The sequence below is a fragment of the Rhinopithecus roxellana genome, chromosome 3 (assembly GCF_007565055.1).
Source record: "Rhinopithecus roxellana isolate Shanxi Qingling chromosome 3, ASM756505v1, whole genome shotgun sequence".
NCBI lineage: Eukaryota > Metazoa > Chordata > Mammalia > Primates > Cercopithecidae > Rhinopithecus > Rhinopithecus roxellana.
This window is the reverse complement of record NC_044551.1, coordinates 13,711,927-13,726,729: the sequence shown is the minus strand read 5'-3', so window position 1 is coordinate 13,726,729 and position 14,803 is coordinate 13,711,927. Positions and strand designations below refer to the sequence as shown.

General features: G+C 53.9%; 1 protein-coding gene across 1 annotated transcript in view; it reads left to right on the top strand.

Annotated features, from left to right (window-relative positions):
• AHRR (aryl-hydrocarbon receptor repressor) overlaps positions 1–14,575 on the top strand; it is a 101,535-nt gene extending 86,960 nt beyond the window's left edge. The window contains exons 7-11 of the mRNA XM_030927076.1: positions 740–876; positions 4,562–4,761; positions 9,030–9,091; positions 9,354–9,495; positions 10,384–14,575. Coding sequence (XP_030782936.1) covers positions 740–876; positions 4,562–4,761; positions 9,030–9,091; positions 9,354–9,495; positions 10,384–11,365 — 1,523 coding nt within the window. The 3' untranslated portion in view covers positions 11,366–14,575. The remainder of the gene's footprint in view (positions 1–739; positions 877–4,561; positions 4,762–9,029; positions 9,092–9,353; positions 9,496–10,383) is intronic.
• Positions 14,576–14,803: the final 228 nt, after the last annotated feature.

Genomic DNA, 14,803 nt, shown 5'->3' with positions numbered 1-14,803 from the left:
CACAAGCTGCAGTCCTGGCCTCTTGTTTTGCAGACTCCCCTCAAGTCTCATGTCTGCCAGGAAGTTTCTTTGCTTCATATTAGAGTTATCCGATAAAAGTCCCTGAAAGATGATTGCTACTCAGAGTTGGTTGCCCCTTTTCACAGAAGACCCCTGCACAGGGCTTGCCCCCAACCTCCCTGTGGCTCTGACTGGTAAGATGAGCCTGGCAGTTGTGGAGCTCCTTGACAGGCAATGACAGGCAGGGGCTCTGCTGGGACAGTTGCATCTGGGCTCTGAGGAGAGGCGACACCTGCCTGGGGTCCTTTGCAGAGGGTGACTCCTGGGTTCTCTTGCACATATCCACGGAAGCCTAAAATAATTCATGAAAAGTTTCCACCACCACTTCATGTGACAGTATGATTGACCTTAAATCAAACAGCAAAGCCCAGGCACCTACATGGAAGACCCTTTTATAAAGCTAAAAACAAGCAAGATGAAACCATCGGGCCATTGTCGTGCCTGCGCATGTACTAAAAACGATGTTTTTAAAGGCAAGGGATGAGAAGGCAAAATTTGTCCGAGTGACGTCTAGAAGGATGCTGGGCGCAGGAGGAGCGTGCGGTGATAGGGTTTACATGACCTTGCACGTGCGAGCCATGGGTGTGTTTGTTGCGTGCTCTGTGCATGCAGTTGTGCGTGTGACCTGTGTGTTTTGGCTTCTCCCACCGCCACGCCCCTTGGCCACTATGGTCTGCAGGAGATGACGCCATCCTGGGGAGGCTGCTCAGGGCCCAGGAGTGGGGCGCAGGCGCGCCCACCGAGTACTCAGCCTTCCTGACCCGCTGCTTCATCTGCCGTGTGCGCTGCCTGCTGGACAGCACCTCGGGCTTCCTGGTGAGTGTGTGGGCCCCTGGCAGGGGGCTCCCTACATCTGGGGTGCATTCTGCCCTGGGGCGGAAGGAAACAGAGGGCAAGAGGAGGTGGGGGCGTTAACCCACGTGTCCCTGGTAGAGGGGCGAGGGCTGGCGCTGAGCTCTGTGCACGCTGGGATGGCATGGGGCCTTGATGCCTCTGAGCATGCGAGGGTGATGAGTCAACTGTGAGGCCTGCTGTGGTGGACAAGCCAGGTCAATGAAAATGTAAAACTCTGCAGTAGGTTTATACTCTAGTTGTATCTTTATTTATAACTTATTAAAATATTTTTTAAAATGTGCCTCACCTCTGCCAAGGGCTGGCAAGCTGGGAGAGCCTCCGGCTGTGGCTGGCGTGAGTGGCTGAGCCCACGGCTTCTGCCGAGCTTTTTGGGTTCACCCTCTTCTCTTGCAAACAGATACTTGGGATTTTCACTTGTGCTATTTGACTATTTCTTCTTCCAGCTCCTCATTGAATCAGAGAAGTCCTCCCCATTGGACATGTCAGGGCAAAGGCCTCCCACCCTGTCCCAGACCCCTGCCCACCTTTCAGACCCCTGAGGCACTGTACTTCCCCTGGGTCACAGCATAGTCAACCCTGGGTGACAGCCCCTGAGGGGCCCAGTGGTGGCCCCTGCTGTCTCCTGGCTGCAATTCAATGCCACAAGGCCCTCTCACCCCAGCACGCTAGCTGGGCAGACCCCTTGGGCTCAGCTTTCCACCCATGTGTGGACCCATGACCTCCTGGGGACCTCGGGTACAGACCATCCCCATGGCAGAGGCACCTGTGGGTCTGCCTGTTTCTGTCTCTTTCCCACCCACTGGGTGCCTGGTGGAAGGACCAGCTCTCCATAGGCCCCAGATCTGCTGCCACGAACATGCCCCAGGGCACAACTTTCATTTAGGTAACTAGTGACAATAAAGTTTTTTTTTTTTTTTTTTTTTTTTTTTTGAGACAAGAGTCTCGCTCTGTCGCCCAGGCTGGAGTGCAGTGGCGCGATCTCAGCTCACTGCAAGCTCCGCCTCCCATGTTCCTGCCATCCTCCTGCCTCAGCCCAGCCTCCCGAGTAGCTGGGAGTATAGGCACCTGCCACCACGTCTGGCTAATTTTTTTGTATTTTTAGTAGAGACAGGGTTTCACCATTGGTATTTTGTTTTATATTTTGTGGAAATTAAGATACTTACTTTTATTGGCTAAGGAATGTTGTTCATTTTTAAAAATTATATAACCAATTCCTGGTTAATTAAAAACTCTTATTTCTAGATGACACAAAATTGGAAGGATTTTACTGTGCAGCCAGTGGAATATAGTTTAAAATGAAATTGTCAAACAAATAACTGAATGGAGGAAATAAGCCAGAGAAATTAGATTGACGCTAAAATGTTGCAATGAGGTTTACACAAATAAGTGTCTGATTCTGTTTTCCCATTAAAATCCATTCATCCACAGCACCAAAAAGGGCTCCTGTATTGACAGAGAATACACCAAGACCCTGCAGGACCTCACAGCTCTTCCCAGCTTCCACCCTAAGTGGTGCAGTCTAGGCAATGCGGGTGTCATGGAAGCTCCCTCATGCCACAGGGCCAGCTGAAAATGGTAGTCTTTGAGATTCGGCTGAAATTAACTTGGGAGCTTGAAGTCAGCCGTGCTGGGAATATTTATACTAAAGAAATCGGCAAACACTGCATATCTGGGAAGTTTTCCCCCTGGAGAGCTAGATGTTAAACATTTCCCAGCACACCACTGCCTTGAATCCCCCACACCAATTGTGTGAGTGCTACACAGCAGGTGTTTATTATTTGTTTAATATATCCATGGACAGATGGAAAGATGGATGAATGGATGGGTGAATGGTTGGATAGATGGGAAGATGGATGGATGGATGGATGGATGGATGGATGGATGGATGGATGAGTGAATGGATGAATGGGAAGATGACGGATGGATGGATGGGAAGATGATGGATGGATAGATGGATGGATGGATGGATGGATGGATGGATGGATGAGTGGATGAGTGGATGGATGGATGAGAAGATGGAGGGATGGATGGATGGGAAGATGAGGGATGGATGGATGGATGGTAAGACGGATGGGTGGATGGACACATGGAAAGATAGATGAATGGATGGATGGTTGGATAGATGGGAAGATGGATGGATGGATGGACAGATGGAAAGATGAATGGATGGATGGATGGTTGGATAGAGAAGATGGATGGATGGATGGATGGATGAGTGAATGGATGAATGGGAAGATGACGGATGGATGAATGGATGGGAAGATGATGGATGGATAGATGGACGGATGGATGGATGAATGGGAAGATGGATGGGTGGGTGGATAGATGGACAAATGGAAAGGTGAATGGATGGACAGATGGATGGATGGACGGATGGGTGGGTGGGTGGATGGATGGATGGATGGATAAATAGACAGATGGGTGGATGGATGGCTAGATGGACAGATTGATAGGTGCATGGATGGATGGGAAGGGGATGGATGGATGGATGGATAAATAGACAGATGGGTGGATGGATGGCTAGATGGGAATATGATGGATGGGTGGAAACATGGATAGATGAATAGATGGGTGGATGGATGAATGGATGGGAAGATGAACAGATGGATGGGAAGATGGATGGATGGAAAGATAGATGGATGAAATAAGGATAGAGAGAGGGTGGAGTCACATTGTGGGGTCATTCTGCCATAGAAGGCAGTACCCCTGAAGGCCTTTGGTAAACAAGTAAATTATACATCAGCCTTCTGTTTGTAGAGAGATATTTTCTTTTCTTTTTTTTTTTTTTTTTTTTTTTTGAGACGGAGTCTCGCTCTTTCGCCCAGACTGGAGTGCAGTGGCACGATCTCGGCTCACTGCAAGCTCCACTTCCCGGGTTCCCGCCATTCTCCTGCCTCAGCCTCCCGAGTAGCTGGGACTACAGGCGCCCGCCACCTCACCCGGCTAATTTTTTTGTATTTTTTTAGTAGAGACGGGGTTTCACCGTGTTCACCAGGATGGTCTCGATCTCCTGACCTCGTGATCCGCCCGTCTCGGCCTCCCAAAGTGCTGGGATTACAGGCTTGAGCCACCGCGCCCGGCCTATTTTCTTTTATAACAAACTCCTAGGTTACTTGCTGGCTTTTAAAATCACACTGTACACCCTAGATAAATAAAACCAAGTTGTGCCTAAGTTTTATCATTACAAATGAAGAATTCATAATTTGTAAATGGCGTGTTAAAGCTGAAACAATCTTTGGAGATAATCCACTCCTGCAAATTCCTGCCAGAGGGTTGGCTGCTGGCTCGGCTGTGGGTGGGTGGCAGGTCCCGCAGGCGCAATTCATGCCCACCTGTGCATGGCGTGGCGCACATGAACGTGCACAAGCACACACGCAGGAATGAACCGGTCAATCAAAGGCAGTCGCCACGACTCCAGAGAAACTGGGAGTGGGGGATGGTTTCAGGATGACTCAAGCACATCGAATCACTGCGCAGGCCCCGGGGTCGCCGGCTTGGCAGCTGCTGCTCTGCTGTCTCTAGCCGCTCATGGTGAGCTGCCTCCCTGCGAATTCCAGCCACTGTCACGTCCTGAGTTCTGTGTCCTGTGACCACCTTGCCAGGGCACTTTGTGAACACGCCTTCCTCTCTATCTTTAAAACACCAGACGATGCAGTTTCAAGGAAAACTGAAATTCCTGTTTGGACAGAAGAAGAAGGCGCCGTCCGGAGCCGTGCTCCCGCCGCGACTGTCGCTGTTCTGCATTGTGGCACCCGTTCTCCTCCCCTCCACAGCGGAGATGAAAATGAGGAGTGCGCTTCTGAGGGCAAAGCCCAGGGCAGACACCACGGCCACCACAGATGCAAAGTGAGTAAGACTCGCCCTTCACAGCCGCATGGTGCCTGCTGGCAGCCACCACAAAATGTCTCCATGCTCAGTACTTTCTGTATTTTCTTTCTTCATTTCCAGCCAGTAATAAAGTAAGTTTCGTGTTTTAAAAGTCATTACACAACATAGGCAGCAACGATTAGGTGAAACAATGTTTTTCAAACTCATTTGCAAACTAGCACCAAACGTTGCCTGTATCAATTCATTCCTAAATCGTCCTGTTACAGAACTAGTTTCAGAATAAGTGGCCTGACCCTGTGTCCTCAAGGGAATGGGGGGTTTGCTGTGGCCCCTGCCTTTCTCCACCTCTCGGCTGCCCGCTCTTTGCACTGTCTGTCCGTGGACAAGCGGAGGTGGTTCCTGGCTGCAAGAGATGTGGGAGAAATGTGTCCCTGGTGGGCAGATGGAGGGTCAATGGCACAGCTGCCCCTCCAGCTGGTCCTCGTCCCTGGCCGAGCCAGTCCTATCCCACAGCTTTCTCAGCCTTTCAGAAGTAGAAAACACCCTATGGGTCCCCTAGCTTGTTGGTACTAGGACTAGGGACCAGTTTGGTGGAAGACAATTTTCCCACGGACTGGGAGTGGGGGATGGTTTCAGGATGATTCAAGCACATTGCCCTTACTTACTGTGCATTTCATTGCTATTTTATTACGTTGTAATATATAATGAAATAATTATACAACTTGGCATAATGTAGAATCAGTGCTAGCTCTGAGCTTGTTTTCCTGTAACTAGGCGGCCCCATGGCAGGGGGTGATGGAAGACAGTGACAGATCATCAGGATTAGATTCTCCTAAGGAGCTCGGACCTAGGGCCCTCCCTCACATGCACAGTTCACAACAGGGTTCACGCTCCTGTGAGAATCATGGCCCAGCTGAGCTGACAGGCGGCGGAGTGCCAGCGGTCATGCGAGCAATGGGTAGTGGCTGGAAATACAGAGGAAGCTTCGCTCGCTTGCCTATGGCTCATCTCCCGCTGTGCAGCTTGGCTCCTAGAGGCTATGGACGGGTACCCATCTGTGGCTGGGGGCTGGGGACCCCTGCCCTCGGGGATTCATGTCTGCAGTTTCCTAGAATGCGTTAAGTCTGTCTCGCGTGCTGGGAGAGATGTAAATGCTGTGTGTATAGAAACTGTGTTCCGCCTGCTGGGAAGACACCAGTGAGGTAGGGCTGGGGCTGCCGGGATGCCAGAGATCCAACTTCCTCTCAGAGAATTGTGCAGGACACCTTCCCCGGCCACCTGGGCGAGTTGCTGCTCTTGCCACTTCCTCCTGGGACAGCCTGGTGGGGCGGGGGCTGAATGCAGGGCGGAGGGGTGGTCTGGGCTGGCCTTGCCCCCTGGCCCCTGGCCCTCAGCCCCCAGGTCCTTGGCTGTTGGTGAGGTGCTCCTGCTCTGTGACTCCGAGACCCCCCGACTTGTCCTGCTCGGCGCTGCAGGCCCAGGCCCTGGTAACCAAGTGCAGTTCAGCCCTGCCCTGCGATCCTGTAGCCACTATTGGGCAGCCACTTTGTTCATGGCCTCCCCACTCTGTGGGTAGCAAATACTGAGTGGGAAAGAAATCTTAGCAGGCATCGAATTCAGCTCCCCAACGCAGTGGGAATCTCTGCCATAGCCCCCAGGAGTGATTGGCTGAGGCTGCACAAACTCCACACAGAAAACATTGCTGGGTCCAGACAGAACCTTGAGAACAGATTCTTCCTGGTGTGACTTGAATCTCACCGCCTGGGGTTCCACGGCCCTGTCTTGGCTGAGCGCTCTCTGCTCTATTTGCCTTGCCCCTGGGTTATGGTTTCCAGATATGTCCTGATTCCGACGCTTCTCCTCTGCGCGTGGACAGCACCCGGGACGTTCACAGCAGGTGGAGCCGTGCGGACTGGAGACGTCCCCACCCTGTTCTGGGCACTGGCTTCACTGATGTATCTGCTGTGGCAGGTGCGTTAGGGCAATCCTAAGTTGCAGTCACGTGCGTGGCCTTGTAGTCTGACTTAGGATTCTACCTGCATTCCTTAACTTCCGTTAGTATTAAATTTCATTCTTTCAGATGCAGTCTTGATTGACCTTGTCAGAGTCCAGGCTCCCGAACTAGTTTGAGATCTGGGACTCAGCAGCACCCAGCACGCTGCCATCCCTCCCGTTCTTTGGCGCCTTTGATGGGCCAGTGCGTCCTCTGTATTCACACCCGTGCCCTCCGTGGGAGCCCCAGGACCCACCAGTGAGACCCCTCTGGGAGGACCCGTCACACACCTGCTGGCTTCCTGATGCAGAGGATACGGCCGAGGGCCCTTTCTCCCCTGGGTGCCTGCAAAGGAGGACCTTGGAGGCTCTGGGACCCCCGGCTCAGTGTCCAGGGTTGACCGTGAAGGGCTTCCATCTGCAGGCCCTGAGGCTGCCTTCCCGGCACTCACAGAGCTCTCTGCTGTGGGCGTGAGTTCCATCCTCACCTCTGACCTCTCTAAGATAACCATTTAGACAGCTCTGCAGTATGACAGCACCAGCCGTTATTTGAAGGTTTTCACGCTGCGTTGGTTTCCACGTTGGTTACTCATTTCTGCTCATGAGCAGCTTCTGCCTGGGCCCTGCCAGCCCCACCTCACTGCTGCTGTCTGAGGGCGGACAGAGGGCAGCTCCAGGGACGGCCAGGACATGGGCCAGCCTGCTGAGGCCCACACATCTCTGCAAGGTTTTAAATTAAATGCATGTACCTTATTTTAAAGGATGGAAATGTAAAGTACAAGGGATAAAGGGAGAAGTAAATGCTACACAGGCACACAGAAAGCCCTGGGGTCCCTGCAGGGCTCGGGTCCAGGTCCTCCAGCACCTACAGGGACCACGCAAACCCTGGAACACTGTCCTCCGCTTACAGTCACCATGGAGTTTCCGCTGCACACGGCGAGCCTGGTCTTCCCTGGGAGTTCCCAGCCATAGAAGCAGAGGGGACGCAGCCCCCTGGTGTCAGAGCCAGGCAGGGCGGGCCTGGCCCCACTGCACTGTGTGTGCGCACAGCCCTGTCGTCCTAGCCCTGGGGTGGAGCGTAGGTGTGGGATTACAGGCACAGGTATTGGGCCGAAGGTCACAGCACTCCTCCAGCGGCCTGGACGACGAGACCCCCATGGGGCTGTGAGGATGGGGTGGAGCCCAAGGCACATAAAGCTGACACACAACTTCAGCTCAACAAACATGTTATTCCAACTCAGAAGGGGGAAGAAAACCAAGAATACTGACTCCCACGCGCTGAAGGCTTTTGGAATTCTCCCCACCCTGCTCTGAGCTGGATTCAGAAGCCAGCTTTCGTGATACACCTTGTGGTCCACCAGTCCTGAGCGCCACAGTGGTGCAAGATGCAAGGTGCATTCTGCAGAATCAGAGCCCTGAGGCAGCGGCAGCAGCCTCCAGCGGCCCCCAGCAGTGGCCCCCAGCAGCGGCCCCCAGCAGCCACCCAGTCTTCCACAGCTTTTCCCACAGGGGTTTTGTGACATGATCTTGATCTCCCTGTTCCTGAAGCCCATTCTGTGAAGTCCTCTGCTCACCGTAATTCACTGGGAACCCCCACGTCAGCACACCCTCTGCTTTGCAGCCATTCATGGCCATACGTGGGGCATTGTGAGTCTCGTGTTAGACATGGGCCCCCACTCAGCCTCTGGTCCTGGCCCTCCTGGAGGTGCCCAGAGGACAGAGAGGAGGGCAGCGCAGGGGCTGTGGCTGTGGGGTCAGTCAGATGGGTTTGAACTCAACTCTGGGACCTGCTGGTGGGGCAGTGCCACTTACTGTTTCTCTTTTGAAAAGCAAAAGCAAATAGAATCTACCAGGGTGAGTTGTTGGGACTTAAGATCCGGATCAGTGTGACGCATATGTGGGTACACATGTCCCGTGTGAGTTGGTCTCCAACGCACCTCAGTGTTCACTTTCTGGAACGTTACTACCTGGAGTCATGAGAATGGACTGTGTTTTCTTTCTGGCTGTCCAGGAAAAAAATATAACCTCTAAAAATCATCCTATGATTTATCCTTCCACTTTCTGAAGCAAATCCACTGGCCCTTCATTGACCTGAAAAGTGATATGACTTAGCATTTTCAGTAACTCTATAGCTGAGAAAATAGCTTTCTGTGCTGTAAAGAATTAAACAAGAGCCAATTATTGTGTCTGTCTTCACTGCTCAGGGGCGACAGCAATACCTGTCCTTATTCATTTCTACCACCGTCGCGTGTTTAATCCATACGTCATCTTGCTGTTATCTGTGCTCTTCACAGAGTAAAAGCCAACAGCAGCCTGTGTGAATCGGAACTGCATGGAAAACCCAATTACTCAGCAGGTACGTAGAACATTTCTTATCTGATCTTTTCCACATGGGTAAAATGTGTGTCTGCCCCTTGGAGATGTCGGCGTATTCCATGGAAAAGCCATTTTGCAGAGACTTGGAGTCTGTCCCACTGTGGACAAGTGCTGTTCTTGGGCTCTGGTCTGTGCGTTTCTGAGGAGCCGATGGGTCTTGCCTCGCTGAGAACAAGCAGCCGTCTTCCAGGCGCTCCTCAGCACGCCCCGTGACGGCTTCCTCCCCCTCTAAACCCCAACAGGAAGGAGCGGCAGAGAAAGCGGCGTTTTGGTGCTCAGGGAACACACTGACGCTGGCCGATGGGCACAGGTTCCCACCAGGGCCCCGTGCCTGTGCCTCCGGGGCGGCCCCGACCTTGTCCTCGACCCCAAGGGGTGCTCAGGGTAAGTGGTGCCAGGCAGCCTCCCCAGCCCTGGCAGCTCCCTAAGTCACCGTGGAGGCCAAAGAGCAGGTGGGGGAGTGATTAAGAAGGAAAAAAAAAGACGGCGGCAGCCTTGACCACCACACGAGCCACAGCTAACCTTGCTCTCTGTGGAGCTGCCCAGGAAGCTTCCTGGGCTGGAAGTCACGTCTATCGCTGGGGACTGACCCTGGGGAGCAGTGGCCCAGGGATGATGGGACTGAGGATGCCCCGTGGGCTCTGGGACCCGCCCTCACCTGTCGCCTGGACCGCGGGCATCTGACTCCTGAGCTTGCCTTTGCTCAGAGCCCTCTCTCCTCCCTCTCCCTCCCCAGGGCCTGCCTACTGCCCAGGTGGGCCTCCTCCCCTTTCCTGACCAGCCCAGCTGTGCACCACGGGTCTCTCCCCACCCTCCAGGTCACCATCTCACAGTCACGCAGTGCCAGTCCCAAGTCCCGTTGGTCAGCAACAGAGCCTGGCCACAGAAACTGCTGGACACGGTGTTTCCTGCTTTGCAGTTCCATGGGACCATTTGCACTGCCCCTCCCCACCCCTAGTGCTAGTGACTGGTGTGGCTGACACTGGACAGCTGGCATAGGCCTCACAGAGACACCTCCCTGAAACCTGCACCCTCACCCCACCCTGGGCCCTCCTCACTCACCCCAGGCACACAGTGTGGGTGGGGGTACTGGCACGGCCTCCTGGGCTGCTTGGGTGGGTTAGAAGGGACAGTGCAGTGTGGGGTCGGTGTAGCAGCCCCAGCAGATTCCACATCATCCTAATTTAGTAGCCTCCCTTAGAGACCACCACCCAAGGCAACCAGACCTGGTGTCTTCAGCTCTGTCAAATAGGCCCCGTCTTTTCTCTGCAGGGACAGGGAGGAGGAGCAGCACAGGATGCTGAGCAGGGCCTCCGGAGTGACAGGGCACAGGGAGACTCCAGGACCCACGAAGCCCCTGCCCTGGACAGCGGGAAGGCACAGTGAGGATGGCGCCAGGCTGAGGCTGCAGCCCAGCAAGAGTGACCCACCCGGCCTGCGCCCCACGCCCCGCGGCTCCTGCCTGCCCTATTCGTGTGTCCAGGGCACTTTGAGGAACTCGCCCATCTCTCACCCGCCGAGCCCATCCCCCAGTGCCTACTCCAGCCGGACCAGCAGACCTGTGCGGGATGTCGGTGAGGACCAGGTGCACCCTCCCCTCTGCCACTTTCCCCAGGGGAGCCTGCAGCACCGGCTCCCTCAGCCTGGAGCTCAGCGTTGTGCCACGAGGGGCTATCCCATGGAGGACGTGAAGCTGCAGGGTGTGCCGATGCCTCCAGGGGACCTGTGCGGTCCGACGCTGCTGCTAGATGTGCCCATCAAGATGGAGAAGGACTCTGGGTCTGAGGATGCTGCAGACGGCTGTGTGCCCAGCCAGGTGTGGCTGGGGGCCAGTGACAGGAGCCATCCAGCCACCTTCCCTACCAGGATGCACCTGAAAACAGAGCCTGACTCTCGGCAACAGGTGTACCTCTCGCACCTGGGGCATGGCATGCGGGGGACTCAGCCTCATGGCAGGGCCACTGTTGGACGCAGCAGGGAGCTGACCTCTTTCCACCCCGCACACTGTGCCTCCCTGGAGCCCGTGCATGGCCTTTCCCAGCCAGAGCCTTCCCACCAGCTCTGTGCACGGGGCCGAGGTGAACAGTCCTGCGCCTGCAGAGCTGCTGAGGCCGCCCCTGTGGTCAAGCGGGAGCCCCTGGATTCGCCCCAGTGGGCGACTCACAGCCAGGGAGTGGTGCCTGGGATGTTTCCCAAAAGTGCCTTGGCGACGCTGGTCCCACCCCAAGCTTCAGAGTGCACATTCCTGCCGTAGCACAGTGACCACCGTCCAGGCTCAGATCCGTCCATCTAGGCTCAGATGCGTCAGCGGCTGGGCTGCCCTGCGCCTGGTCAGGCCGGAGCCCATCCTAAGACACGCGCTCTGCAGAGCTGTGCATGCGCACTCTGCTCGTCTGTGTGTGCAGCATATGCAGTAGCGTATCCTGAATTTTGTAAAATGTCCCAATAGTTCTTAAATGCAAACTGGCCGTATAAATCTATTCAAGCATGACAGTATTTCTCTTTGACGAATTAAAATCTTTAGGAAAGTGATCACGGCTGGACAGCATCATCCCATCCCACGGCCGCCAAGTCCACAGTCGGGATGAAGTGGTTGGGTGACCTACCTAGCTCAGCCCTCCCAGGCCACCTGCAGCTCCCGGCCTGTGCTGTGCAGGCAGAGTCAGCCCATCGCCTCAGTGCACTGCAGAGGCCAGCACACTGCAAATTAGAAATACAACTCGCGGAGAAAAGATCTGTGAGCCCACTCATGGAGGAATCTAGAAAGTTCCAGGCAGCAGAGGCTGGCAGCGTGGGTCCCACACTGCCCCACACTGTGTGGCACCATGACAGAGTGTGAGGCCAACCTGGACTGGAAATTGACAGGATAGCCCCTGTTCCTTCTGGAATCTCCCGAGTTCTCAGTGGGTCTCTGCAGACGGTTCTTACTAATCCGCCTCTTGGTGCATCACGTAATACAGAGTTCACAGACTCCAGGTTTGGAAGTACAGAGAAACACACAACGTAGAGAGAAGATACAGGAAACTGTGCTGTTTATGGGGGTTTCTCTCTGTCTGGCTGTCTCTACGGTTCACTCAAATGAGAGTTCCCATTGCCATCCTAGGAGAATAATTAGGGACAAGACGGACAAGTATTAACAGCATTAAAACAGTGGTAAAGGTGATATATTCTGAGAGTAGGAAATTTGGATACAAAAGCATAAGTCAGAAAGTGAAAGTCACCAACCCCACCAACCCGAGATAACTTACAGCTGCTGGTGCAGTTCAGGCTTCTTCCATGGTGTGGCCTGGAACCCCACCCGGCTGATGCAGGCATCAGATCAGGGTGTAGAAGTCACCGCCAGGCAGTGAGGCCCACCTGCGTGGGGGCGGGAAGGCCCCTCTCCTCAGGGACAGGGCATCAGCGCCCTGATGGCAGCTCCACTGGGAGTGGCAGGAGCCACGGGAGCCGGCGGATGAGGGACCCACTACCCTGTCGCACTGTGCATTCTGCCTCCCGTGTGGACTCCTGCTATGTTGTTGGCGGCTTTGGGAGATCAGTGCTTACTTAGACCCTGGTTTAATGCTGAAGCCATTTGATACATGCACCTTCAGTTTGTCAAAACCCAGGTTTGGTTGGCAGGACTGGGTCTTCTGCCCAAAGCCAGGTGCCTGCAGCTCTCAGTGGCCTGGTTCTTGGACAGTTTGCCCCCATGTGGCAGGGATAGGGATAAGGATCTCCTCTCAGAACTGAAAGAGAACAGCCAACCACCAGAGCCCAGAGTCCCGGATCCATGGTGGCAGATTATGACCCCCAGGCCCTGCTGAGGGGACACTCACTGACTGTGTAGCCAGGGGGCGCCTTTCAAAGCTGCCCTCCGTGCCGTGCTGTCGTGGGTGTGAGACGTGCTCGTGGCTTTCCACCACTGTCTCTCCCTTATCTGATGCCCAACTCATGATGGGACAGAGCTACCCAGGGGCCAGCCATGGGTGACCAGCCGCTTAAGGGTCAGTCACCTGTGGAGAGCAGGCACCTGTGAGGACCAGGCACCTGAGGACTGGCCCCTACTTCCCACTTGGGCCCTACGCTACCACAGAGCCCCTCTTTATTCATTTCTCATGCTGAGCATGGCACACCTCTGGCCTCGGGCCACTTATGGATTTAAGACCAGGATGGTATTTCAGAAGTTTCCCACGTCCTTCCTATTCTAACCAAGTGCTCAGCTCCTTTGCTGATCATGGAAACACCCTTAATAATGAGACCTGCAGGCCAGGCGCAGTGGCTCATGCCTGTAATCCCAGCGCTTTGGGAGGTCAAGGTGGGAGGATTGCTTAAGCCCAGGAGTTCAAGACCAGCCCGGGCAACATAGCAAGAACATGTCTCTACAAAAAAGAATTAAAAATCAGATCTGCTGTATCCCTGAAAAAGTCTCAAATCAACATGCATGTTCCACTCTTGGAGTTCCCCGTCCTGAGGGCCAGCCACGTCCTGTGTCCTGGAGCTCAGCCGTCAGCAGCTCCCTTCAGCCTGGGGGCTGCCTGGGTCCCAAATGTGGCAGCTGCTCTTCCAGTCTCAGGGCTGAGGAGGACAGGGAGCTCAGTGACTGAGAGTCTTGTATATCACAGGTCTTGAGTGTCCTGGAGCCAACGGCTGTCACTGGGAAGAACACCAGGCCCCAAGATCGAATCAGAGACATGGCTGTGTGTTTGCCGATAATAGCCAGTTCCTTCAGTGCCATCAAAGGAGCACCGGGGCCTCCTTAAGCACAGACAGCAGCCCCTGCCCAGGAGGTTCCTTCACCACGTCCTGCCCTGCAGCCTCCCAGACCTTTAGATGCGCCCCCACCCAAGGCCCTCCTGGTGACAGGTGCCAGATTGAATGGTGGGTTGCTGCCAGGCAGGCCATGCTGTGCTGATGCTGCACTCAGCACATGGGTGTCTGCTCGGCCGGTTTTGTGGTGTGGGGACCCCACATGAGGCTGCGGCCCTGAGAGCCTGGGGTCAGCAAGGTGTCCAGCGTCCCTTCCCTGGTGGCAAGAAAAACTCCCCAAGGCAGCACTTTTCGTTATTTGATAGCCACAACCCTCTTGGAAAACAGTGGGGAAGACGATGGAACATAGAAGGTGTGGACGCGTCACTTCTCTCTAAAATGTCGTTGTTGGCACCAATTACAGGTTCATGTTTTTCTGTTTATGTAGCTTTTCCCTGTATAGCTGAAAAAGTATTAAAGTCAAATATGAGGTGGTAATGGGATGGAAGGAAGATCAATACAACTTATATTTTTGCAGTTTCTACTGGAAGAAAAAATTTTCAATACCTAGACCAACTTGTTGAATTTTTAAAACCTATGCACTATAAATGCAACTCCCTACTGCTTTCTCAGTGCCTTTAGGAAGCTTTCAAATATTTTTTATACCGTGGTTTGTATTAAATTTGCAATATTGATGTAAAGTACATGACATGCTAGTACATGTTTAGCAAAAATTGAAATGTCTGTGAATGTCTGTGTGATTTTCCAAATGAAGTCACTTTATTTCCTTTAAAGAGTGTGCTGGTTAATCTGCATTCTAAGACAGCCTTTCATCACTAAATATAAAGCAGCAATAAAAATAAAACTCTAGAGCTGCAAGCCTCATGAAGGAGGAGAAAATGCCTGCCATTTCCCTGCTCCTGCCCAGCGGCACTGCATCTAGAGAGGGTCTAGGCCCCCCTCC